General features: G+C 51.6%; 2 protein-coding genes across 2 annotated transcripts in view; both read left to right on the forward strand.

Moving 5' to 3' along the window:
• Window positions 1-2132: 2132 nt before the first annotated feature.
• Window positions 2133-24752, forward strand: LOC144503429 (putative methyltransferase DDB_G0268948). The gene is made up of 5 exons (XM_078227736.1): window positions 2133-2311; window positions 3158-3371; window positions 5912-6012; window positions 23471-23540; window positions 24495-24752. Exons 1-5 carry the CDS (start codon window positions 2133-2135, stop codon window positions 24750-24752), a joined length of 822 nt encoding a protein of 273 aa, XP_078083862.1.
• Window positions 24753-26966: 2214 nt separating this feature from the next.
• The window catches only part of cdk15 (cyclin-dependent kinase 15), a 34586-nt gene continuing 34114 nt past the window's right edge, over window positions 26967-27438 (forward strand). Inside the window, exon 1 of the mRNA XM_078227738.1 lies at window positions 26967-27158. Coding sequence (XP_078083864.1) covers window positions 26967-27158 — 192 coding nt within the window. The remainder of the gene's footprint in view (window positions 27159-27438) is intronic.

Raw genomic sequence — 27438 nt, forward strand, 5'->3', positions numbered from 1 at the left:
GGAAAAGATGTTGACTATCTAGCGGATCTATGCCCCTCATTATTTTATAGACCTTTATATGATCAACCCTAAGCCTCCTACGCTCCAGAGAAAAAAGTCCCAGTCTATCCAGCCTCTCCTTATACTCAATCCATCAAGTCCTCATTATTTTATGGACCTCTATAGGATCACCTCTCTCCCTGCCCCTCTGCTCCAGCCCCTTCCTCTACATCTAACATCCATCACATTCCTCCCTCTCTCAGCTCTGAGGAAGAGTCGTACAGACTGGAAACTTTAGCTCTTGTTTCTCTTTCCTCAGATGCTGCCAGACCACCGGAGTTTTTCCAGCATTTTTTCTGTTTTTGACTCAAAGGTTCTATCACCCCATTTTGAGCTTCGGAACATTCTGCCGCCTTCCGCGGAACATTGCTGTTCCCAGCCTCCTCACTCACCAGTAGCCCTCCCCCAGCTATCACTTTGGAACCCATAGGGTCATTGCCAAGGGGCTGGTGAACCCCATCCACGGGCAACCGGGGACAAGTCCTAAGGTCACCGGTCCCGATGTAAGCTTATGGGGAGGTGATGGCCTAGTGGTATTATCGCTAGACTATTAATCCAGAAACTCAGCTAATGTTCTGGGGAGCTGGGTTCGAATCCCGCCACGGCAGATGGTGGAATTTGAATTCAATAAAAATATCTGGAATTAAGAATCTACTGATGACCCATTGTCGGAGAAACCCATCTGGTTCCCTTTAGGGAAGGAAATCTGCCGTCCTTACCCGGTCTGGCCTACATGTGACTCCAGAGCCACAGCAATGTGGTTGACTCTCAACTGTCCTCCAAAGGCAAGTAAGGATGGGCAATAAATGCTGGGCCAGCCAGCGACGCCCATGTCCCACAAATAAATAAAAAAAATAAAAATATTCCAGGTACAAAATCCTGGAAAGCCCCGAGGATTTTTAAAACTCAGCCACACTCAGAGTACAGCAGCTACAGAGATGACCCACTGCAGTGAGAGCCTCAACCACATCTGCTATGGTCTCGGAATGACTCCCAATTTCTTTGTAGGGTTTAGTTTTTGGTTTATTCATTCATGGGACATGGGCCTCGCTGGCTGGGCCAGCATTTAAGGCCCATTCCTTATTGCCCCTTGAACTGAGTGTCTCGCTCGGCCATTTCAGAGAGCAGTTGAGAGTCAACCCCATTGCTGTTCTGGGGACCCGGGTTCGAATCCCACCACGGCAGATGGTGGAATTTGAATTCAATTAAAAAATATCTGGAATTAAGAATCTACTGATGACCATGAAACCATTGTCGATTGTCAGAAAAACACATCTGGCTCCCTTTAGGGAAGGAAATCTGCCGTCCTTACCCGGTCTGGCCTACATGTGACTCCAGAGCCACAGCAATGTGGTTGGCTCTCAACTGTCCTCGGGCAACTAGGGATGCTTCACCAACAACCAGAAATCATCCAATTGGGTAATGAAGACCCTGCTTGCTTTCTGATTGGCCATGGACATGTTGGCGGAACCAATGGTGGGGGTGTGGGGCGGGGCAGTTAATGGAAGGCACTCGTGACAAAATCAGCAGGAAAATTGGGCGGCACGGTGGCACAGTGGTTAGCACTGCTGCCTCACAGCGCCAGGGACCCGGGTTCGATTCCCAGCCTCGGGTCACTGTCTGTGCGGAGTCTGCACATTCTCCCCATGTCTGCGTGGGTTTCCTCCGGGTGCTCCGGTTTCCTCTCACGGTCCGAAAGACGTGCGGGTTAGGGTGCATCGGCCGTGCTAAATTCTCCCTCAGTGTACCCAAACAGGCGCCGGAGTGTGGCGATTAGGGGAGTTTCACAGTAACTTCATTGCAGTGTTAATGTAAGCCTTACTTGTGACTAATAATAAATAAATATGTCCCTCTCCTCCTTCCCCCTGTTCCCCCCCCCCCACCCCACACTCTCCCCTCCTTCCCCCTGACCAGAGTTGACAACTGGAGTGCTCCCCCTCCCCCCCCCCCCCCCCACTGCTGGATCCGTCTGTTGGTGCAGGAACCATTCTGAATGTGCAGTTGTACAATTCTAATAATTGGGTCTGGAGTTAGTGAGCGCAGATATTTCTGTGGGGGAGAAAGGGTGAAGGAACGTGTGTGTTTGACTCGAGATGTCCGTCTCTGCTCAGAAAGAGAAGCCGTTCTCACTGGCGGTGGACATTGGATGTGGATCAGGCCAGGGCACCAGGGGATTGGCTCCTCACTTTGACAAAGTGGTTGGAATAGACTTGAGCGAAGCTCAGATCGAAGAAGCCAGGAAGATGGATGGACCCGATAACATCTCTTACAGGTAACCCTAGCGACCGCGGGATTTTGCAGCAACTACAAAGACTACAGCCCGGTTCACCTTGTTGGGAATGATCGATTTTAGTTCCGGAAGATTGATCCCATTCAGACTGATCGAGACTCATCAAGATCATAACCGTGGGAATTCTGGGTGGATTTGAATAAAACTACCGGGGTGATCACAGGAAATGTGAATCCCGGAAGGAGATACAAGGAGGTTTCATTAGCAAAATTGGGAAAGGATTTGGGTTTGATTATGGGTCATCTATGTGGATGATAGGGTGGCACGGTGGTTAGCACTGCTGCCTCACAGCGCCAGGGACCCGGGTTCAATTCCGGCCAGGGTCACTGTCTGTGTGGAGTTTGCATGTTCTCCCCGTATCTGCGTGGGTTTCTTCCGAATGCTCCAGTTTCCTCCCACAGTCCAACGATGTGTAGGTTAGGTGGATTGGCCATGTTAAATTGCCCCTTGGTGTCCCAAGATATGTAGGTTAGGTGGATTGGCCATGCTAAATTGCCACTTAGTGTCCAAAGATGTGTAGGTTAGGTGGATTGGCCATGCTAAATTGCCCCTTAGTGTCCAAAGATGTGTATGTTAGGTGGATTGGCCATGCTAAATTGCCCCATAGTGTCAGGGGGATTAGCAGAGTAAATGCATGGGGTTACGGGGATAGAGCCTGGGTGGGATTGTTGTCTGTGTAGACTCGATGGGCTGAATGGCCTCCTTCTCACTGTGGGGATTCTATGATAACCTGGAAATGGTAATCTCGGATGCAGATAGTAGGTTTACTGTGATATCCCCTCGTGCATTAACAATCAGTATTTCTGTGTTTGTTGATTCACTCGGCAGATTGGGACAAGCGGAGGAGCTGGAGTTTGCAGACGGTTCCGTTGACTTGGTTACTGTAGGACTGGCAGTTCATTGGTTTGATATGGAGAAGTTTATAAAGGCGGTGGCGAGGATTCTCAAACCCAGAGTCTGTGTGGCTTTGTATTGCCACAAACTTCCCAAATTGTGTGGTTATGCTGATTCCCCTGAGAACCCAGCCCAGATTATCGAAGAGGTAAGAAGGGTTTGCATTTATATAGCAACTTCCACAACCTCAGCACATCCCCAAGCGTTCCAGAGCCAGTGAAGTGTATAGCCACTTGTGTGGAAACCAAATTGTACACAGCAAGATCCCACAATCAACGATGTGGTTAACGAGCGGATCTCGATGGTGATCTTTCCCAGAAAACTGTAATTGAAAAAGAATCCAGCTCAGGATTGGCCGTGAGAGTACAACCTTCAACTGGATCTTTGACAAATGTCCACAAGAGGGCGCAGGCTTTAGTCTATAAAAACTATTACTGACGCTACCTTTTAAGATTGGAAAAAGAATGAAAGAACAGGGACGTCACCCATCAAAGGGGCCTCAAATTCCCTTGGCAAATGAATCTGTTTGGTGAATAATTATTGCAGTGTGGGTGGACATTTATCCTGTTCCAAATGGGCAACTGGTCTTGGCTTAGACACCGGATAAATTGTCCCCTCTCGACCACATCAAACACTCCCAGCTGGGAGTTCTTCCACCCAATTCTTAGTTCATAGAATCAGAGAGTCTCACAGTACAGAAGGAGGCCATTCAGCCCATCCTGTCTGCACCGACCACAATCAAACCCAGGCCCTATCCCCAGAGCCCAATGCATCCTACCCTAGCTAGTCCCCCTGACATTAAGGGTCAATTTAGCCTGGCCAATCCACATCTTTGGACTGTGGGAGGAAACTGGATCACTTGGAGGAAACCCACGCAGACACGGGGAGAACGTGCAGACTCTGCACAGACAGTGGAGAACAGAATTGGAACACCGGTCACCTACCCGGCAGTGGGGGAATTTCCAATGTTGGTGTCCCTATAGGACTCTCAGCATTGGAGGAGAGGTGAACAGGCTCCTCATCCCATCCATGAACGTGCAAAATGAACTCCAATGGACATTGTATTCGCCTGGTGAGTAATCATTCAAAAAGGGTGGGCCTGAGTTTGATATCTCTTCTGAAAGACTGCACCTCCAACAGTGCAGCACTCCCGCAATACGGAACTGCAACGCCAATGATAGACCTTTGCACAAAGTGACTGGAGCCCACCTCGAACCATCTGACTCAGAGACAAGATGGCTGCCAACTGGGCCTTGCACAGGATGTTCAGGGTATGAACTGATTTTTATTCAGGCAGAACAGCGCTCTCAGTATCCCAGTGGTATAAAAGTGAAGGAGCGTAATGTATAACATGCAATTAATTGTACGGCGGCACAGTGGTTAGCACTGCTACCTCACAGCGCCAGGGACCCGGGTTCAATTCCCGGCTTGGGTCACTGTTTGGGTGGAGTTTGCACATTCTCCCCGTGTGAGTCGTGTGATGATGCCTCCAGGACTTTGTTTAATCACAACCTGAGTAAAAGTGATGGGAGATTTTTAAATGACGGGCTGTGTTTTAACAATAACTTCAGCGACTCTTCAACAGCTGCTGTGCAATGTCCAGTTTCCTTCCATTCAGTCGAATGGGACAGAATTCCCGTGCATTTCGGAAAAGCAGTCATTACGGTTCAGAGCAGGGGCTCACATCAAGAGCAGAACTTTATGAGATTTTACCAGTCGGACGGGCGTGAAACTGGGAGAGTTCCAGATCCTTTTTTTGCGCATTTTCACATTGAATCTTAAGCATTCGGTCTTTAAAATTTAGGGCAAGACCGTTTCTTCGCTACTGAGGCTGTGGGTGGGGTTAATTCACCAGGCAGCCTCCAGGGGGAGGTATTGCGCATGTGCAGACCGCTGATGCTGCACATGCGCATTAGCAGTAGCAGGGGTCTGTCGGACAGAGAGCGAGCTGTCAGGCCCCTGCTACTGCAGGCAGCCTCAACTAGCAACCCTCCCCACCCCCACCCCCCCTGGCAACGGGGCCCAAAATGCAGCCCCCGCTGCCCTCCCCCACCAATCGCATGCTGAGTGGCATTGGGCCCCCTCCCACCACAGACCCTGCCCACATTGGCCCCTCCCCACAGACCCTGCCCACATTGGCCCCACCCACCCATCGGCCCCACCTCCTGCTACTGCCCAACACAGGCCCCGCCTCCTGACGCTGCCCAGATGCCAGGCTGGAATTGCCAAAGTGCCAGGGTGGCACTGCCCAAGGGGCACCCCCCCCTCGAGAAAATGGGCGTAAATCGGTGCTAAAATCCCACCCCTAGAATCCAGCGAAGACAAAAGGCGCCTGTTGACCAGCGAGACGCTGCCCAGATCTTGGGGAGGTGACACTCTGGGCTGGAGTTTACGGCCTTCGTTCAACTCGAGACTGGAAAATCCCGCCCGAGGTTAATGGGCCTTTCCATGGTCCGCCCCTCGCCCCCTCCGATTCCCGTGGTGGGCGGGACTGTAAAATACCGGCGTCTGACTTTGTAGCAGTGACAGGGCTGTGTTCCAGTAAAGCTGCTGTCACAGCAGCTAAACCCTGGGCTTCCAATGAAGGGAATGTATTTGATAAGAGTTGACTTTGAGCATGTTTAGAACACAATGACTGCAATATCCGTCAGACCTCTGACCCAATGTGGTGAATCTTTCTATTTACAGAGGTTCAAAATGTTTAAACCTTATGAAGCTCCAGTAACAAAATTAATTTGGAACGAATACAAGGAAATATTTGATGCGATCGCGTTCCCTGACAAAGAGAGGTAAATATCTAACACCAAACACCCGCTCCCGTTAAACACAAAATAAACTTAAAATAATTTCTTATTCTCTCCCCGATGTGGGAAATATTATTATAATTAATATTTACTGTGCTTCTGTCATCAATAAAGAACAAAGAAGAAAGAACAGTACAGCACAGGAAACAGGCCCTTCGGCCCTCCAAGCCTGTGCCGCTCCTTGGTCCAACTAGACCAATCGTTTGTATCCCTCCATTCCCAGGCTGCTCATGTGACTATCCAGGTAAGTCTTAAACGATGTCAGCGTGCCTGCCTCCACCACCCTACTTGGCAGCGCATTCCAGGCCCCCACCACCCTCTGTGTAAAAAAACGTCCCTCTGATATCTGAGTTATACTTCGCCCCTCTCACCTTGAGCCCGTGACCCCTCGTGATCGTCACCTCCGACCTGGGAAAAAGCTTCCTACCGTTCACCCTATCTATCCCCTTCATAATCTTGTACACCTCTATTAGATCTCCCCTCAATCTGAAATGTAACAGATATTTGTAGGGTTGGAACCGTCAATACAGTCCTGATTTTACCATCTTGATTCTAAGTTCTGGGTGGACTTGAAACTGGGAGTGTTTCAGACCCGACTTTTAGACCCGTTCTCGGACGCCCCCCATACACACCCTGCCTGAAAAATTATCAGCGATTCCGAATCTTGCTGCACAAGCCTGTGGGTGGAGCTTAACACACCCGAAATCCTGCAGCTCCAATCGGAGCCTCCAACTGCGCGTGCGCAGAAAAAAGAAGAATAACGCTCCCCTGCCACATCGCACCCGAGCCAGATAATGCCTCACTCTCTGGCCCCCGCAGACATTTCCCCACCCCCACAACATTACTGACCCCCTTATCCCCCCACCCCCCTGCTACCCAGACCGATCACGGCCCCCTCCCCCCTTGCCCCCCCCCCCCCCACCGATCGTACGCAGAGTGGCAGCGGACCCCCCCCTGCCCTCACCCCCCCCGACCAGAGAGCCACCTGACCCCCCTTCCCCTCCCACCACCACTGATCTGAGTCAGAGAGCCGCTGGAAGCTCTGACCTTACTTTCTCAGAAGCTGGAGCGCCCGAATTGGACCTTTGCCGAGCGTGTCTGTTTTGCGCTGAATCTGAATGGGCGAATGCAGTGGTAAAGAGGGAAGTGCGAGTAGGTTTGGGCCTCCAGCCCATTAATTCAATTTAAATGCATGCAAACGCATTTAAATGGCCGTCGCGCCCGTTTTGGCCGCGGTCCCGATCGCAGCCATTTTCGGCCCTTGGTAAAGGGGAAACCAGCGCGGAGGCGGGCGCGGATTGCGCTACTTGCCTCACACACGACTTTACCAAGTTTTGGAGCCCAAAAACAGGCGAAACTTGATGATAACTTCGGGCCCCTAGAGTTTCATAGCACAGAGGCCCTTCAGCCCATTGTGCCTGTGCTGGACATTAGCTACCTATGAATGGGTGGCACGGTGGTACAGCTGTTAGCACTGCTGTCTCACGGTCTGTGCGGACACTGCACACTCTCCCCGTGTCTGCGTGGGTTTCCTCCGGGTGCTCCGGTTTCCTCCCACAGCCTCAGGATGTGCAGGTTACGTGGATTGCTAAATTGCCCTTTAGTTTCCCGGGATGTGAGGGTTAGAGGGATTAGAGTGTGTGGGCTTATGGGGATAGGGCCTGGGTGGAATTGTGGTTGGTGCAGACTCGATGGGCCGAACGGCCTCCTTCTGCACTGTAGGATTCTATGACTTCTATTAAATGGTGCAGCAGGCTGGAAGGGCCAAATGGCCTCCTCCTGCCTCTGTTTCCAATGTTCCTTTGTGTAGGAATATTCTGGGGACCTGGGTTCGAATCCCGCCACGGCAGATGGTGGAATTTGAATTCAATTTTTAAAAATCTGGAAATAAGAATCTACTGATGACCATGAAACATAAGAACATAAGAAATAGGAGCAGGAGTAGGCCATCTAGCCCCTCGAGCCTGCCCCGCCATTCAATAAGATCATGGCTGATCTGACGTGGATCAGTACCACTTACCCGCCTGATCCCCATAACCCTTAATTCCCTTACCGATCAGGAATCCATCCATCCGCGCTTTAAACATATTCAGCGAGGTCGCCTCCACCACCTCAGTGGGCAGAGAATTCCAGAGATTCACCACCCTCTGGGAGAAGAAGTTCCTCCTCAACTCTGTCTTAAACCGACCCCCCTTTATTTTGAGGCTGTGTCCTCTAGTTTTAACTTCCTTACTAAGTGGAAAGAATCTCTCCGCCTCCACCCTATCCAGCCCCCGCATTATCTTATAAGTCTCCATAAGATCCCCCCTCATCCTTCTAAACTCCAACGAGTACAAACCCAATCTCCTCAGCCTCTCCTCATAATCCAAACCCCTCATCTCCGGTATCAACCTGGTGAACCTTCTCTGCACTCCCATTGTCGATTGTTGGAAAAACCCATCTGGTTCACTAATGTCCTTTAGGGAAGGAAATCTGCCGTCCTTACCCTGTCTGGCTGACGTGACTCCAGAGCCACAGCAATTGACTCTCAACTGCCCTCTGCAATTAGAGATGGGCAATAAATGCTGGCCAGCCGACGATGCCCAGGGTGACACGGTGACACAGTGGTTAGCACTGCTGCTTCACAGCGCCAGGGACCCGGGTTCGATTCCCAGCTTGGGTCACTGTCTATGCGGAGTCTGCACGTTCCCCCAGTGTCTGCGTGGGTTTCCTCCGGGTGCTCCGGTTTCCTCCCACAGTCTGAAAGACAGGCTGGTTAGGTGCATTGGCCGTGCTAAATTCTCCCTCAGTGTACCCAAACAGACACCGGAGTGTGGCGACTCGGGGATTTTCACGGTAACTTCATTGCTGTGTTAATGTAAGCCTTACTTGTGACGCTAATAAATAAACTTTAACCGTTTCTAACTTTAACTTTATGTCCCACGAATGAATAAAAAAGCGGATTAATGTGTTGAAGCCCTCAAGGGTGGACGCCTTGGGGGTGAGGGGAGGTTTAGCGCTATACAGACAAAGCATACCGTTCAAAGAGAAGGAAAGGAGAGAGTGCAGAATGTAGTGTTACAGTCATAGCTAGGGTGTAGAGAAAGATCAACTTAATGTGAGGTAGGTCCATTCAAAAGTCTGATGGCAGCAGGGAAGAAGCTGTTCTTGAGTCAGTTGGTACGTGACCCCAAACTTTTGTATCTTTTTCCCGACGGACGAAGGTGGAAGAGAGAATGTCCGGGGTGCGTGGGTCCTTAATTATGCTGGCTGCTTTTCCGAGGCAGCGGGAAGTGTAGACAGAGTCAGTGGATGGGAGGTTGGTTTGCGTGATGGATTGGGCTACATTCACGACCTTTTGTAGTTCCTCGCGGTCTGTGCTTGATGGATAACCTGATGGAGTAACGATTGCCATTTATGGTTGAGAGCTTCCAACCATTTACCATTTTACAATTAGAACTCGTCCTCATTAGAGATTAGCGTGTAAAATTAAAGCGCATGGGATTGGGGGTAGTTTATTGAGATGGATAGAAAACTGATTGGCAGACAGGAATCAAAGGGCGGGGTTTTCCAGCTGTACCCGCTCTCAAATCGGAAAATCCTGCCCAAGGTCAACAAACCTTTGCAGGGCCTGCCTCCCGCCTCCCCCCCCCCCCCCCCCCCCACCCAGGATGGGGAAATTCTACCCAAAAAGTAGGAATAGATGGGTCTTTTTCCAAGTGTCAGGCCGTGACTGTTGGGGACCGCAGGGATCAGTGCTGGGGACTCCGGCTATTCACTATTCATATATCAATGATTTGGATGAGGGAACTATATGTAATATCTCCAAATTTACAGATGACACAAATCTGGGTGGGAGGGTGAGCTGTGAGGAGGATGCAGAGATGCTTCAGTGTGATTGAGATAAGTTGAGTGAGTGGGTAAATGCATGGCAGGTGCAGTTTCATGTGGATAAATGAACGGTTATCCACTTTGGAAGAAAAAAACAGGTGGGCAGATTATCTGATTGGTTAGAAATTAAGATAATGGAGTATGCAACGAGACCTGGGTTGTCCTTGTAAACCAGTCACTGAAGATAATCATGCAGGATTAGTGCATCTGTGTTGATGTTCGTGCATGTGCTGGGATGAGTTTGTGTGTGCTGGGATTAGTGTGTGTGTGCTGGGATTAGTGTGTGTGCTGGGATTAGTTTGTGTGTACTGGGATTAGAGTGTGTGTGCCGGATGAGTGTGTGTTTGCTGGGATTAGTGTGTGTGTGCTGGGATTAGTGTGTGTGCTGGGATTAGTGTGTGTGTGCTGGATGAGTGTGTGCATGCTGGGATTAGCATATGTGATCTGGGATTAGTGTGTGTGTGCTGGGTTTAATGTGTATGTGCTGGGATGAGTGTGTGTCAGCTGGAATTAGTGTGTGTGTGCTGGGATTAATGTGTGTGTGCTGAGATTAGTGTGTGTGTGCTGGGATTAATGTGTGTGTGCTGGGATGAGTGTGTGTGTGTTGGGATTATTGTCTGTGTGCTGGGATTATTGTGTGCACACTGGGATTAGTGTGTGTGCTGGGATTAGTGTGTGTGTGCTGGGCTCTGTGCTGGGATGAGTGTGTGTGTGTGTGTGCTGAGGTCTCTCTGTGCTGGGGTCTCTCTGTGCTGGGATTAGTGTGTGTGTGTTGGGATGAGTGTGTGTGTGTGCTGGGGTCTGTGCTGGGATGAGTGTGTGTGTGTGCTGGGGTCTCTCTCTCTCTGTGCTGGGATGAGTGTGTGTGTGTGCTGGGGTCCCTCTCTCTCTCTGTGCTGGGATGAGTGTGTGTGTGCTGGGGTCTGTGCTGGGATTAGTGTGTGTGTGCTGGGGTCTCTCTCTCTCTCTGTGCTGGGATGAGTGTGTGTGTGCTGGAGTCTCTCTCTGTGTGCTGGTTTAGTGGATAGCCGGATTGAGTCATGTGGATATTTATTGCTCTCAGACACTCAGAGACAGACAGAGAGAGAGGCAGTGCTGGCCCAGTCTCTGCACTGACACAGGGATACCGGCGAGCTGGGATGCTCCGCTATATTTTGGAGCCAGGGACCGCTCCAGCCAGCCAGCGACTGCGGAATGAAGACTCTGAGACAGGCTGCCGCAGACACTCTGAGCCGCTTAGGTGAGCTATGCAGAGACCGCATCGAATTTCCCAGCCCCTCTCCCCCTGCACCTTCCCGGACCGACACAGGGGCTGGGCCAGCTCCCAGATACACACTGGCAGCACTGGGTAAACACTGGGTAGACACTGGCAGCACTGGCTATACACTGGCAGCACTGGCTGGCAAGTTGTTAACCCTTTGGTGTCAAGGGCAGGTTGGTCTTTGGGGATCTGAGTGCAGCAAGGACCAGTTTTGCAGAAACAGGCCAGGCTCTGGGATCTCTGCCCTCAGCCCAGGGTTGGTCTGAAACACATCACATTGCTGCTCCTGATTCCCACTCTCCCACCCCCTGGAATTGTGTTTGTGTGTGTCCATGTGTGTGTGTGTATTTTTGTGTGTCTGTGGACATGTGTTTGTGTGTGTCTCTCTATGGCTATGCGTCTGACAGTGTGTTTATCTGTGTGGTTGTAAGTGTCTGCGTGTCTGTGTGTCTCTGTGTATGTGTGTGCCTGTAAGTGTCTGTGCCCCTGTGGTTCATGTGCCTGTGTGTGTGTCCATGTGTTTGCGTGTCTGTGTGCAGGTGTGTGTGCCTGTTTGTCTGAGTGTCTACCTGCCTGTGTGTGTGTGTGATTGAGTGTGTGTGAGTGTGAGTGCATGTGTGTGTGTGTGTGTGTGTGTGTGTGTGCCTCTGTGAGTGTGTGTGTGTGTGTGTGTGAGTGCATGCGTGTGTGAGTGCGTGTGTGCATGTGTGTCAGTGTGTGTGTCAGTGCATGTGTGTGTGAGTGTATGTGAGTGTGAGTGTGTGTCTGTGTGTGCCTGTGTGAGTGTGTGTGTGTGTCTGTGCGTGTGTGTGTGTGTGAGTGCATGTGTGTGTGTGCGTGTGTGTGTGTGTGAGTGCGTGTGTGTGTGTGTGTGAGTGCGTGTGTGTGTCAGTGCATGTGTGTGAGTCAGTGTGTGTGTGTGTGTGTGACCGTGTGCGTGTGAGAGTGTGTGTGAGAGTGTGTGTGTGAATGTGAGTGTGTAAATGTGAGTGTGTGAATGTGTGTGTGAGAGTGTGTATGTGTGTGTGACAGTGTGTATGTGAGTGTGTGTGTGACAGTGTGTGAGTGTGTGTGTGTGTGTCTGTGTGTGTGTGTGTATGAGTGTGTGTGTGTGAGTGCGTGTGTGTGAGTCAGTGCATGTGTGTGAGTCAGTGTGTGAGCGTGTGCATGTGAGAGTGTGTGTGTGTATGACAGTGTGAGTGTGTGTGCGTGAGTGCGTGAGTGTGCGTGAGTGTGTGAGTGTGCGTGTGAGTGTGTGTGTGTGAGAGTGAGTGTGTGTGTGAGAGTGTGCGTGTGTGTGCATGTTTGTGCGTGTGTGTGTGAGAGTGTGAGTGTGTGTGTGAGTGTGCGTGTGTGTGCATGTTTGTGCGTGTGTGAGTGTGAGCATGTGTGTGTGTGAATGTGAGAGTGTGAGTGTGTGAGAGAGTGTGTGAGTGTGAGTGCGTGAGTGCGTGAGTGAGTGTGCGTGAGTGAGTGTGAGTGCGTGAGTGTGAGTGCGTGAGTGAGTGTGAGGGCGTGAGTGAGTGTGAGTGTGTGTGAGTGAGTGTGTGTGTGTGAGTGTGAGTGCGTGAGTGAGTGTGAGTGCGTGAGTGAGTGTGAGTGCGTGAGTGAGTGTGAGTGCGTGAGTGAGTGTGTGTGAGTGCGTGAGTGTGAGTGCGTGAGTGTGAGTGCGTGTGTGAGTGTGAGTGCGTGAGTGTGAGTGCGTATGTGTGTGAGGGGGAAGGGAGCTAATCGGAGCTCATTATCAAATTGAAGTTCATAAGTTCATAGGAGCAGAATTAGGCCATTCGGTCCATCGAGTCCGCTCCGCCATTCGATCATGGCTGATATGCTCCTCATCCCCATTTTCCTGCCTTCTCTCCATAACCCTCCAACCCATTCCCAATTAAAAATCTGTCCAACTCCTCCTTAAATTTACTCACTGTCCCAGCATCCACCGCACTTTGGGACAGCGAATTCCACAGATTCACAACCCTTTGGGAGAAGTGGTTTCTCCTCAACTCTGTTTTAAATTTGCTGCCCCTTATCCTAAGACTGTGACCTCTCATCCTAGAATGCCCCACAAGAGGAAGCATCCGCTCCACGTCTACTTTATCCATACCTTTTATCATCTTGTAAACCTCAATTTGATCTCCCTTCATTCTTCTCAATTCCAGAGAGTTTAGGCCTAAACTGTTCAATCTCTCTTCATACGACAAACCCCTCATCTCTGGAATCAATCTAGTGAACCTCCTCTGAACTGCCTCCGATGCCACTGCATCTTTCCTCAAACACGGGGACCAAAACTGTGCGCAATACTCCAGGAGCGGCCTCACCACTATAGTTGCCACTATAGAAGGCATTGGTGAGACTGTTGTGAGGAGGAGTTTTCGTGTGGTGAGTTCTAAGCTGGCTGGAGTCTGTTCATTTTGCTGTTTGGGGTTGTAGAGCGCTGAGGGGGCTAGGACCCAGTCAACCTCCAGCTGAGCACATTAGGGTCAGCTGATAAACTGGCCAATGCAGGGCAAGGAGGCACCGCAGGGAACAGCAGGAGGCCATTCAGCCCCTCGGGCCCTGTGTAACTTCTGGCATCCTAACTCCATGTTACAGAACAAAGAGATCTTGGGGTACAGGTTCATAGCTCCTTGAAAGTGGAGTCACAGGTGGACAGAGTGGTGAAGAAGGCATTCGGCATGCTTGGTTTCATCGGTCAGAATATTGAATACAGGAGTTGGGACATCTTGTTGAAGTTGTACAAGGCATCGGTAAGGCCACAATTGGAATACTGTGTACAGTTCTGGTCACCCTATTATAGAAAGGATATTATTAAACTAGAAAGAGTGCCGAAGAGATTTACTAGGATGCTACCGGGACTTGATGGTTTGAGTTACAAGGAGAGGCTGGATAGACTGGGACTTTTTTCTCTGGAGCATAGGAGGCTGAGGGATGACCTTATAGAGGTCTATAAAATAATGAGGGGCATAGATCAGCCAGATAGTCAGTATCTTTTCCCAAAGGTAGGGGAGTCTAAAACTAGAGGGCACAGGTTTAAGGTGAGAGGGGAGAGATACAAAAAGGTCCAGAGGGGAATTTTTTCACACAGAGGGTGGTGAGTGTCTGGAACAAGCTGCCAGAGGTAGTAGAGGCGGGTACAATTTTGTCTTTTAAAAAATCATTTAGATAGTTACATGGGTAAGATGGGTATAGAGGGATATGGGCCAAATGCGGGCAATTGAGATTAGCTTAGGGGTTTAAAAAAAAGGGCGGCATGGACAAGTTGGGCTGAAGGGCCTGTTTCCATGCTGTAAACCTTGATGATTCCCGGCTTCCCCCTAATGCCATATTGAGATTTTCAATGGACCCCCAGCTTTTGTTTTTGGAGGGGGGAGAAAGTTCCGGATTTCCACTTCCCTTCGTGTGAGGCAGACCTCCTGACAACAGCCCCCCTCCCCTCCCCCCACTGGATTCACACCCTACCCCCAAACCAGAGAGATAGAACAAGAACAAAGAACAATACAGCACAGGAACAGGCCCTTCGGCCCTCCAAGCCCGTGCCGCTCCCTGGTCCAAACTAGACCATTCTTTTGTATCCCTCCATTCCCACTCCGTACATATGGCTATCTAGATAAATCTTAAACGTTCCCAGTGTGTCCGCCTCCACCATCTTGCCTGGCATCTTAAAAGGGAAGATAAAGAAACGGATGTCATTGTACACATTGGTGCAAATGACGTAGATAGGAAGAGCAGGGGGATCCTACGAGAGCAATTCAGGGAGTTGGGAAATAGACTAAAAAGTAGGGCCTCCAGGGTGGCCATCTCTGGGCTGCTCCCAATGCCTCGTGCCAGTGAGGCTAAGAATAGGGAGTTAGTACAATTGAATGCTTGGCTAAAGGACTGGTCCAGGAGGGAGGGCTTCATTTTCCTAGATCAATGGGAAGTTTTCAGGAGAGGATGGCACCTGTACAAGAAGGACGGGTCACAACTAAGTTGGAAGGGCACGAATATCCTGGCTGGGAGTTTTGCTAGTGCAGTTCGGGGGGGTTTAAACTAGTATGGCAGGGGGGTGGGGATCAAAATATTAGGTCTACAAGTGTAGAGGCTGGGGACGAGCTTGGGGCTGGGACAAGGCTGGCAAAGAAGAAGAGCACTCTGGGGGAGGATGACCTCACTGGGCCTGGGGGTCTGGAGTGCTGATACTTCAATGCAAGGAGCGTAGCAGGTAAGACAGACGAACTTAGGGCCTTAATGCTCACGAGGAATTTGGATGTGGTTGCGGTGACAGAGACTTGGTTGAAAGAGGGACAGGACTGGCAGCTGAATATTCCGGAGTACAAGTGTTTTAGGCGAGACAGAGGAGGGGCCAAAAGAGGTGGGGGAGTAGCAGTATTAGTTGGAACTTACCCATCCCGCCCACCATGAGAATTGTAGCGGGGGTGGGGATGTGGGCGGGGGTGGGGGTGGGGATGGGGGCGGTGGGGTGGGGATGGGGGGGGCGGGGTCGGGCCATGCAGAGGCCTGTTGACTTCGGGCGGGATTTTCCGGTTTTAGGGCGAGTGTGGCCGGAGGCTCCCGTCCGTAGTCTCCCTCTCTCTCCATCCCATCAAATCCTTTAATCATCTTAAACACCCCAATCGGATCACCCCTCATTTTATTTTATTCTTTTGTGCTGGGCCAGTGTTTATTGCCCATCCCTAACTGCCCCTTGAACTGCGCGGATCGCTCGGCCATTTCAGAGGGCAGTTAAGAGTCACCACATTGCTGTGGCTCTGGAGTCACATGTAGGCCAGACCGGGTAAGGACGGCAGATTTCCTTCCCTAAAGGGACATTAGTGAACCAGATGGGTTTTTATTTATTTGATTTGATTTATTATTATTACATTATTAGTATACAGTGAAAAGTATTGTTTCTTGCGCGCTATACAGACAAAGCATACCGTTCATAGAGAAGGAAACGAGAGAGTGCAGAATGTAGTGTTACAGTCATAGCTAGGGTGTAGAGAAAGATCAACTTAGTGCGAGGTAGGTCCATTCAAAAGTCTGACAGCAGCAGGGAAGAAGCTGTTCTTGAGTCGGTTGGTACGTGACCTCAGACTTTTGTATCTTTTTCCCGAAGGAAGAAGGTGGAAGAGAGAATGTCCGGGGTGCGTGGGGCCCTTGATTATGCTGGCTGCTTTGCCGAGGCAGCGGGAAGTGTAGACAGATCAATGGATGGGAGGCTGGTTTGCGTGATGGATTGGGCTACATTCACGACCTTTTGTAGTTCCTTGCGGTCTTGGGCAGAGCAGGAGCCCCATACCAAGCTGTGATACAACCAGAAAGGATGCTTTCTGTGGTGCATCTGTAAATTTTATGACAATCGACAATGGTTTCATGGTCGTCATTAGCCTTTTAATTCCAGATGTTTATTGAATTGCAATGGTGGAATTGGAACCTGGGTCCTCCAGAGCATTGGTCTGGGCCTCTGGTCTGGTGACAATACCACTGTACCACCACTCCCTCAATGTTCTGTACCGGGTCAAATACAAGCCTAGTCGATGCAATCTGTCCTTGTAGATTAGTCCTGGGGTCATTACAGCGAATGTTGCCTCTTCCAAGGCCAACATATCCTGCCTGAGATGCAGAGATCAGAACCCAAAGCCTCGACCAGTCCCAGCCTCCTCCATGTTTTTTCCATGTAGGCCTCAGGCTCCACCAAGGGTGACTTGGCCCAGTCCTCGAGGGGTGCTTGCCTTCTTCGGTCAGGGCATAGAGTACAAAAATTGGCAAGTCATGTTGCAGCTGCAGAGAACTTTAGTTGGGCCACATTTGGAATATTGTGTACAGTTCTGGTCGCCACATCACCAGAAAGATATTGAGGCTTTGGAGAGGGTACAAAAACGGTTTGCCAGGATGCTGCCTGGTTTGGAGGGTATTAACTATGAGGAGAGATTGGACAATCTTGCTTTGTTTGCACTTGAATGTCGGAGGATGAGGGGCGACTTGATAGAAGTCTACAATATTATGAGAGGCATGGATAGAATAGATAGAGTCTTTTTCTCAGGGTAGAAATGTCAATGATTAGGAGACATGGATCTAAGGTAAAAGGAGGAAAGTTTAGAGATGTTAGAAGCAGATTTTTACACAGAGGGTGGTGAGTGCCTGGAATGCGCTGCCAGAGGAGGTGGTAGAAGCAGATACAATAGCAACGTTTAAGAGACATCTTGACAGATACATGAAGAGGCAGCGAATAGAGGGATACGGACCACATAGAGGCAAAAGGTCTTTAGTTTAGAAAGGCGTCACGTGTTGGCACAGGCTTGGTGGGCCGAAGGGCCTGATCCTGTGCTGTACTGTTGCGTGGTGCGTGGCTATAGCCTTTCGATGTGGGCTTTTGGCATTTTGAGGTAATGGGATCGTGAAAAATAGGGGCAGGAGGAGGCCATTCAGCCCTTCAGGTCTGATGTTTTGATTTTTGATTTGATTTATTATTGTCACATGTATTAACACACAGTGAAAAGTATTGTTTCTTGTGCGCTATGCAGACAAAGCATACCATTCATAGAGAAGGAAAGGAGAGAGTGCAGAATGTAGTGTTACACTCATAGCTAGGGTGTGGAGAAAGATCAACTTAATGCAAGGTAAGTCCATTCAAAAGTCTGACAGCAGCAGGGAAGAAGCTGTTCTTGAGTCGGTTGGTACGTGACCTCAGACTTTTGTATCTTTTTCCTGACGGAAGAAGGTGGAAGAGAGAATGTCCGGGGTGCGTGGGGTCCTTAATTTTACTGACTGCTTTTCCGAGGCGGCGGGAAGTGTAGACGGAGTCAATGGATGGGAGGCTGGTTTGTGTGATGGATTGGGCTACATTCACGACCTTTTGTAGTTCCTTGCGGTCTTGGGCAGAGCAGGAGCCATACCAAGCTGTGATACAACCAGAAAGAATGCTTTCTATGGTGCATCTGTAAAGGTTAGTAAGATTCGGAGTGGACATACCAATCTGACCATGGCCCAAACTCCATTTTCCTGCCTGACACCCCATACCCATAATCCTTCACTCGCTCATCGACCAGAAATCTAACTCAGCCCCCCCCACTCTCCTCCCTGAAACCCCCCCCCCGCAACCCCACAACCCTCCCCGGTGACCCAGCCTCTACTGAATCTACTACATCGAGACTCTCCCCTCCGAGAGAAGAAATTCCTGTTTAACGGGAGACTCCTTATCTTGAAACTGTGCGCCTCCCTCCCACCGTCCCCCCTGTCTCCCATGAGGGGGAAACATTCTCTCACTATCCAATGCAGTAGGGTCTTGTTGGCCAGTTGCTGGGTCTCCTGAGGGGTGGGGCGGAATGGTGGGGGCGGGGGGGGGGGGGGTGGGTGGGGAGTGGACGAAGGGGCCAGAGAGGCAGGAAATTCCAACTCCTCCTCCTCCGCCCTCGATTGGCAGGGCTGTTAGCTGACATGGGTGGGGCCTTTGCAGTGAATGCTGGTGGGACTGCCTGTGTCTGCCTGAAGCCTGGGGGCCACCAGACACTGCTGTGGTTTGACCCCAGTCTCTGACTAACTGACGGCCATCACTCCCCATCTCCGGCCTAAATGACCACAAAACACAGATAATTATCCCTGAGCTCGAGGGAGGCGGGGGGGGGGGTGTTCTGGAATGAGAAACATCTTGCAGTGCAGAGCGAGGGAGGTCGCCATGGTAACTACAAAAGCGTTGCCATGGCAAATGCCTCTTTCTGCAGGATGTATGTATTGGCACTTCAACTTTAAAGGGCCATCCTTGGAGTCCTTCTGCAAAAGGAATGGAAAGACTTCAGTTGTCACGTGGTTTCGTGCTGAGATTCGACCGATTAAAACAAAGCCTCTTGGGAGAGGCCCTTTCAGGGGCGGTTCAAAGGTCAAGTGCTTCAGCGAGGTGACCCCAGCAGTGCGGAGCTCAGCAATTTGCTGCAAAAGCTTTGCCGAATTCCCTCACTTGCTGTTAGCCATGGTTCTGTGTAGTGTCCCTACAGGAATAATGTAGCAACGCAAATGCTGATCCCTGTGGCGGGGGGGGGGGGGGGACGGGGGGGGGGAGGGGGACGGGGTGTGGGGAGAGGGAGATGGGCAGGGTACAGCTTCCAGAACTTAGACCATAAGACGTAGCAGCAGGAGCAGGCCATTCGGCCCATCGAGTCTGCTCTGCCATTCAATTAGCTCATGGAGGGAGTTTTCCCCTCCTGCCCTCCACGGGAATCGTCGCAGGCGGGGGTCGGACCTTGGAAAGGTCAGTTGACCTCGGGTGGGTTATCCGGTTTTGGAGGGAACGCGGCCGGAAAATCCCTCCCCATGACTGACCAGATATAGAATCCCTACAGCGCAGAAGGAGGCCATTCGGCCCATCGAGTCTGCACTGACAACAATCCCACCCAGACTCTATCCCCTTAACCCCACATATTTACCCCGCTAATCCCTCTGACACTAAGGGGCAATTTAGCACGGCCAATCCACCTAACCCGCACATCTTTGGAACGTGGGAGGAAACCGGAGCACCCGGAGGAAACCCACGCAGACACGGGGAGAACGCGCAGACTCCGCACAGGCAGTGACCCAAGCCAGGAATTGAACCCAGGTCCCTGGCGCTGTGAGGCAGCAGTGCTAACCACTGTGCCACCGTGCCACCTAAATAATCCTCAACTCCACTTTCCCACCTTATCCCCTCGATTCACTTACTGATTAATAATCTGTCTATCTCAGCCTTGAACAAAGTTAACGACCCAGCCTCTACATCCCTCTGCATAAAGAATCTCACAGATTCACCACCCTCCGAGAGAAGAAATTCCTCCTCATGTCTGTCTCCAACGGGTCCTAGTCTTTCCCACAAGAGGAAACAACCTCTCAGCATCGGTGGCGCAGTGGTTAGCACTGCTGCCTCACAGCGCCAGGGTCCCGGGTTCGATTCCCAGCTTGGGTCACCGTCTGTGCAAAGTCTGCACGTTTTCCCCGTGTCGGCATGGGTTTCCTCCGGGTGCTCCGGTTTCCTCCCACAGTCTGAAAGACGTGCTGGTTAGGTGGGTTGGCCGTGCTAAATTCTCCCTCAGTGTTACCCGAACGGGCGCTGGAGTGTGGCGACTAGGGGATTTTCACAGTAATTTCATTGCAGTGTTAATGTAAGCCTACTTGTGACACTAATAAATAAACTTTAACTTGAACTTTAAGCCCCCTGAGAATCCGATAGTCTCGATATAGCTACCTTTCATTCTTCTAATCTCCAATGAATACAGGCCCTGTATCCTCAATCTCTCCCCAAGTCAGTCCTGCCATCCCCAGGAGCTGGGATCGGGTGTTAATGCTCTGGGAGAGTTAATACCCATTCCCTAATTGCCCCCCGAGAACGCCTGCAAATCGAGACTATCCAAAACCCCGCTGCCTGCCTCGTAACTCACACCGTTCCATCCCGTTCCCCTATCACCCCCTGAGCTGCAATTTCTCCCACTTGAGCAGCACCCCAAGTTAAAAATGACCATCCTGATTTTTAAATCCCCCTGTGGCCACACTGTTCTTGATCTCTGCCACCCGCTCCCGTCCTACTGGAATCTGAGCTCTCTGTGCCCCTTTCAATCCCGCCCTTCTGTGTATACCTGATCTTCAGCTGCCTGGATCCCAGGCTCTGGAATTCCCTCCATAAATCCGCCTCCTGTCTCTCTCTCTCTGCCTTTTAAAGCTGACGTCTATCCTCTTTGTGCGACTCAATGTCATATTCCTGTGAATTGGCTGGGGGACATTTCGTTACGTTAAAGGGGCTATATAAATGCAAGTTGTTGTAATTGCCCCCCCCCCTCCCCTCCCCCATCTGTGGGGCGGCACAGTAGCACGGTGGTTAGCACTGCTGCTTTACAGCTCCAGGGGCCTGGGTTCGATTCCCGGCTTGGGTCACTGTCCGTGTGGAGTTTGCACTTTCTCCCCGTGTCTGCGTGGGTTTCCTCCGGGTGCTCCGGTTTCCTCCCACAGTCCAAAGATGTGCGGGTTAGGTTGATTGGCCATGCTAAAATTGCCCCTTAGAGTCCTGAGATGTGTAGGTTAGAGGGATTAGTGGGTGGGATATGGGGGTAGGGCCTGGGTGGGATTGTGGTCGGTGCAGACTCGATGGGCCAAATGGCCTCTTTCTGTACTGTATGATTTCTCCAGATGTTGGGGGATGGGTAGGAATTTTTCCGCTCTGAATTGTGCTTTTCCTGGTTCTCTGTGAGTGACTAACGTCTGTGCTCAGTTTCGGGAATACTGAGTTTGTGATTTATTTTCAACAGGTCTCACACACCGTCACCCTGGATATAAAGAGGTAAAGATCTTGCCTGTGGCTCTCTCTCACTGCGGGAGGGGGAGGGGGTTCCTCGGGTCGTAGATGTCACCACCGGGGCCGTGTCGAGGACAACCCGGGGGGTTGTCGTATGAGGAACAGTTGAGGACTCTGGGTCTGTACTCGTTGGAGTTTAGAAGGATGAGGGGGGGATCTTATTGAAACTTACAGAATACTGTGAGGCCTGGATAGAGTGGATGTGGAGAGGATGTTTCCACTAGTAGGAAAAACTAGAACCAGAGGCACAACCTCAGGCTAAAGGGACGATCCTTTAAAACAGAGATGAGGAGGAATTTCTTCAGCCAGGGAGTGGTGAATCTGTGGAACTCTTTGCCGCAGAAGGCTGTGGAGGCCAGGTCATTGAGTGTCTTTAAGACAGAGATAGATAGGTTCTTGATTAATAAGGGGATCAGGGGTTATGGGGAAAAGGCAGGAGAATGGGGATGAGAAAAATTTCAGCCATGATTGAATGGCGGAGCAGACTCGATGGGCCGAGTGGCCTAATTCTGCTCCTATGTCTTATTGTTGAATGGGTTTGAGGGCACTGCATGTCTTGACCAGTTGCTAGTTGGGGTGGTGAGGGATGTTCAGGGGGAGTGGGCAGGGTGAATGGGCTGGGCAGGGGGAGTGGGCAGGGGAATTGGGCAGGGAGAGTGGGCAGGGGGAGTGGGCTGGGGGAGTGGGCAGGGGGAGTGGGCATGGGGAGTGGGCAGGGCAGGGGGAGTGGGCAGGGGGAGTGGGCAGGTGGAGAGGGCAGGGGAGTGGGCAGGGGGAGTGGACAGGGGGAGTGGGCAGGGGGAGTGGGCAGGGCAGGGGGAGTGGGTGGGGGAGTGGGCAGGGCAGGGGGAGAGGGCAGGGGAGTGGGCAGGGGGAGTGGGCAGGGGGAGTGGGCAGGGGCAGGGCAGGGGGAGTGGGCAGGGGAATTGGGCAGGGGGAGTGGGCAGGGGGAGTGGACATGAGGAGTGGGCAGGGCAGGGGGAGTGGGCAGGGGGAGTGGGCAGGGGGAGAGGGCAGGGGAGTGGGCAGGGGGAGTGGGCAGGGGGAGTGGGCAGGGGGAGTGGAGAGGGCAGACCCCTCACTGGACTCTGTCCCACTTCCACCCACTGGCGTCTAACGCAAGGCCATAGCTCCACTGGGCTTTAACTCCACCCCCTCTGCTCTAGCCCCTCCTCTTTTTCTCAAGCCGGTCTTCTTTTGCCCCGCCCCTCCACTTTTACCCCAGCCCCCCTTACACCAGTCACTCTGCCTCTTCTCCAGCTCCTCCCTTTCATCCCAGCTCCTCCCCTTTATCCCAGCTCCTCCCCTTCATCCCAGCTCCTCCCCTTCCCTCCAGCCCCTTCCCTTTCCTACAGCCCCTCCCTTTTTCCTCTCACCCCCCCTTTTCCTCCAGCCCCTTTGCCTTGGATCCAGCCCCTCCCCTTTTCCTCCAGCCCCTCCCCTTTTCCTCCAGCCCCTCCCTCAGGCTTCTCATTCACCCTACGGCTGTGGGGCCTCCCTTTTGCCCTCGCTGTGTTCCACCTGCACCGTCTTGCTAAATAGCCCCTCCTTCCCTGCCTGTGACCCCTCCCCCTTTCTGTGCTTCAGTCCCTCCCCCTTAGGACTTCCCCCCCCTCACTGAGGAATGGCTCCAACCCCCACCCCCCCACCTCCCTGGGCAACAGAAAAAGCCCCACCCTGTGAGGTTTAGCACCTCCTTCTCTGGGCTGTAGCTCCACCCCATTCTCATTAGCCCCTCCCCTTCAAGAGTCTAGCCCCACCCCTCTTTGTCAATGGCTCCTCCCCCTGGAGTTTTGCTCCACTCTGCTGAGTTCCTTCTCCGGCTGTTCCATTGCTGAATACCCTTGCTCCAAACCGTGATCCCAGCTCCTTCCCCGCACCCCCGTTCCTTCCCCTTTGCCCTCCCACCTTCTCCACATCCTGAATCACCCTCTCCCCACTCACAGCCTCTTACCTTGTCGACCTGGCCAAGGACTCCCGCAGGCGATCTGCGACATTCCCAAACTTTGCTGTCCTGTTCCCAGCTCCGGGAGAGGCCGGGCTTGCTGCTGGTTGTGTTTTCAGAGCTCTCGGTCTCCTGACAAGGGCCCTGTTGTCAGGAGTCATGAGACCGGAGCCCTGTGACTGAGCAGTGAGTGCCTGCCTGGCCTTGCTCCCAGAGTGCTGCACAGCGAGAGATCGAATGTCCAAGTGGAGGAAATGGGGAAATTTCTGCTGCTGCCCGGGATCGGAGACCAGTCCGGGGAGTGTTCCGAGTGGAACTGGAGCTTCCTTTGAGGTAATTGCGGCCTGTCAACTGAGGACAATGAACAGCACAGAGGCAAATGTGAATTCCAGGCCAAGACAGAATTGTGGGTGTGATAACTAACCCCCCCCCCCACGAGGCCCATGGGGAATCACTGATTGATCTCCCCATGAGTGGAGTTCCCCTGGTAACAGGCAGTGGCCTGCCCAGCTGGAACCCAAATGCCTGAGCTTTTAATAAGGCAGGCCCAGGACTGGGCCTGCTGAAGTGTAGTCCCAGGCAGGGGCTGGTGTGTGTACACCATGGTGATGGATTCTCTGTGTATGCTGTAATAAAGGATGTTCCCTTCCAGTTGGGTGGGCCACTGCCTGTTACCAGGGGAACTCGTATCGAACGAGCCCCACGGGGAGATCAATCAGTGATTCCCCATCCCCGACTGGAAAGGAACATTGTTTATTACAGCGTGAAAAGTGAATTATTACATTGGCGATGAGGAACAAGGAAATGTTGGGGCAGCTTTGCCCTTTAATGACCCCGATTAGACATTGAGGGAGAGATATTGGAAATGTCACTGATTGGGAAACTGGAGCCTTACGATGCGGGTGTGGAGGACTGGTCTCAGTACACCAAAAGAATGAGAGATTTCTTCCGGGAAAACGGGATAGAAGTGTCCGGCAGAACGTCATTCTCCTGACCATTTGTGGGGCCCGGGCAGCCCTGGATTCAAAATCTTTTCACGAGTTGTTACATGTGGTAACGGACCCAAAACCGTCTGTTATACCGCAACGCTCCAGATTTAACAGGGCAACAAGACTCCCTGGGGAACCAGCCACTCAATTCCTGATGAGACTGCGGTGGAACATTGTGAGCAGGAGTCAGCACTCCGGGAAATGTTCAGGGATCGGTTAGTCTGTGGAATGAATAATACTGCGACCCAAAGGAAGCCACTGACTGAACCAACCCTCGACCTCAAGAGAGCCATAGGAGTCCCAGGAATACACGGAAAAGGGGCCCAGGAGCTTCAGGGGTCCATAGATGGTGCCGTCCTCAGCCTTGGGTGACTCCCATACTGCAAAACCAAGTCCCCAGCAGGAAACGCTCGCGTCTCCCGTTTGCTGCCAAGAAAGAGCGATTGGACTCGGAGGCTGCGGGATTCCAGAACCGGAAGGGAAATCTCTCCACAATCCAATGAGGAGCAAACATATCCGTGCTGCACTTGTAGTCATTGGGTCCACCCCAAACAAGGCTACCGAAACAGGCAAAACACAGGCCAAAGGGTGAGGCTATCTCAGGACAGAGTTTACAAATAAACCAGCCCGAGAATGAGGATTTGATGCAACTAAATTGCGTTACCGCACCCAAAGTGGCCCCAATCCAGATTACACGCCAGGTGAATGGCCTCCTCTAGACATGGAAGTAGACACAGGGGGTGCTGTATCTATTATTGCGGAGCAAACCTTTAGGCTATTCCGATTGGACATCTTGCCTTTAAGCCTGTGGGACACCAAGGTTAGACTGACCACCTACACTGGGGAGCCTTTACGTATTGTTGGGACCACTGGAACCCCAGTTACACAAGGGTGATAGACAGTCCGACTCCCCCTATTGGTGGTGCAAGGAGCAGGGCCCAGCCTTTTGGGAAGGGGCTGGCGACAGAACATCCGTCTGGGTTGTCAACAGATCTTTAAAATGGGCGCTGGCAATTTATACAAAGGCATCGGGAAATGTTCCAGAAGGCCTCAGAAAGATTAGAGGTGCCAAGGCCAAGATCTACCCAGAGGCCTGACGTAAATACTTCAAGGCACGACCGGTCCCCTATGCCCCATGCGCCAAAGTAGAGGCCAAATTGGAATGTCTAGAGGAACTTGGCGTTGTACGCCCAGTGCAATTTGCTGAATGGGCCACGCCGGTAGTCCCAGTTCTGAAACCTGACAATTCAGTCCGTCTCTGTGGGGATTATAAATTGACAGTCAACAGAGCCTCCCACTTAGACAGATAACCGTGGCCACATGTGGAAGACTTGTACATGAAGGTGGCTCTTGGGTGACTTGACATGAGCCACGCCTATCTCCATCTGGAGTTTGAGGAATCATTCAGGAAGTACGTCACCATAAATACTCACAAAGGACTGGAGGAGTATTCTCGTTTGCACTATGGGCTGTCTATGGCTTGTGCCATTTTTCAAAGGGTGATGGAGAACATCCTTCAAGGGGTGTCCAGGGGGGTGGTCTCTCTGGATGATGATTTAATCCCAGGCGCTCCTGTAAAGGAACATTCGGAGGAAGTCTTACGGCTTTTTTCTGATGCTGGCGTCCGATTAAAAAGGGAAAGATGTGTGTCCCAGGTGAATGAGGTGACATAGCTCAGGTACAGAGTTGACAAGGATGGATTACACCCTGTCGAAGGTGAAGGCCAAGGAAGGGGCTCCCACTCCAAGAAACACAACGGAGTTGAAGGCTTTCCTCGGTCCCATAAATTATCGTGGAAAATTCATACCGAACTTGTTGACTCTGAGTACGGTTCCAAAAAAATCAGAAATGGTGGTGCCAAATGCCACAAGAGAAAGACTTTGCAAACGACATACAACAGTTGCTATCAACAAATATACTAGCCCATCATGTCCCCCTGAGACCACTCATTGTAACCTGTGATGCCTCCCCCTATAGGATAGGAGGGGTATTGTCACACCATTGGGATGATGGGACAGAATGTCCAATCGCGTAGACATCTGGTGGATGTAGAGAGGAAGTATGTCCAGATCGAAAAACGTTTGGCCATGGTGTTCGCGGTAATAAAGTTCCACCAGTGCATCTATGGTCGGCATTTCACCATAGTAACCAACCGCAAACCTCTGCTGGGCCTCTTCAAGGTGATTCCTCCCATCACATCAGCCTGGATCCAGCGTTGGCGCTGCTATGAGGTGCCTGGATCCAGTGTTGGCGCTGCTATGAGGTGCCTGGATCCAGTGTTGGCGCTGCTATGAGGTGCCTGGATCCAGTGTTGGCGCTGCTATGAGGTGCCTGGATCCAGTGTTGGCGCTGCTATGAGGTGCCTGGATCCAGTGTTGGTGCTGCTATGAGGTGCCTGGATCCAGTGTTGGCGCTGCTATGAGGTGCCTGGATCCAGTGTTGGCGCTGCTATGAGGTGCCTGGATCCAGTGTTGGCGCTGCTATGAGGTGCCTAGGACTATACCTCAGAACATCGTCCAGGGAGACGCGTCAACAGCATGGATGCTTGTGCCAACTGCTGCTCCTCCGAATATGGATAAAGTCGTCATGACTTCATGGGACACTCTGCCAATATCTGCCAAGCAAATCCAGCCATGGACCTACGTTGGCGAAACTACGTCACTTCGTCCTAAGTGGTGGACCACAAAGATGTCCTGCAAAGGATTTGAAACCTTGGCCGGAATTTTACTGGCCTTCCCGCACTGGAATCGGAGCGGGCGAGGGGCAGAGCATGGAAAGGTTTGTTGATCTCGCCCGGGACTTTCGGGTTTTGGGACGAACGAGGCCATAAAATCTTGCCCGACATCTCTCGAAATATCAGGAGTTGAGTACAGAAGGTGGCATCATCTTGTGGGGAACCCGGATGGTTGTCCCACATCCAGACCAATGACCAATACTGCAAGAATTGTACAATGGCCACCCCCAGGAATTTCTAAGATTGAAAGGCTTGCAAAGAGCTCGGTCTGGTGGCCAGGCAGAGACAGTGATATCGAAAACCTGGCCAAGGAAACCAAAAGGC

Source organism: Mustelus asterias, chromosome 14 (assembly GCF_964213995.1).
Source record: "Mustelus asterias chromosome 14, sMusAst1.hap1.1, whole genome shotgun sequence".
Lineage (NCBI taxonomy): Eukaryota > Metazoa > Chordata > Chondrichthyes > Carcharhiniformes > Triakidae > Mustelus > Mustelus asterias.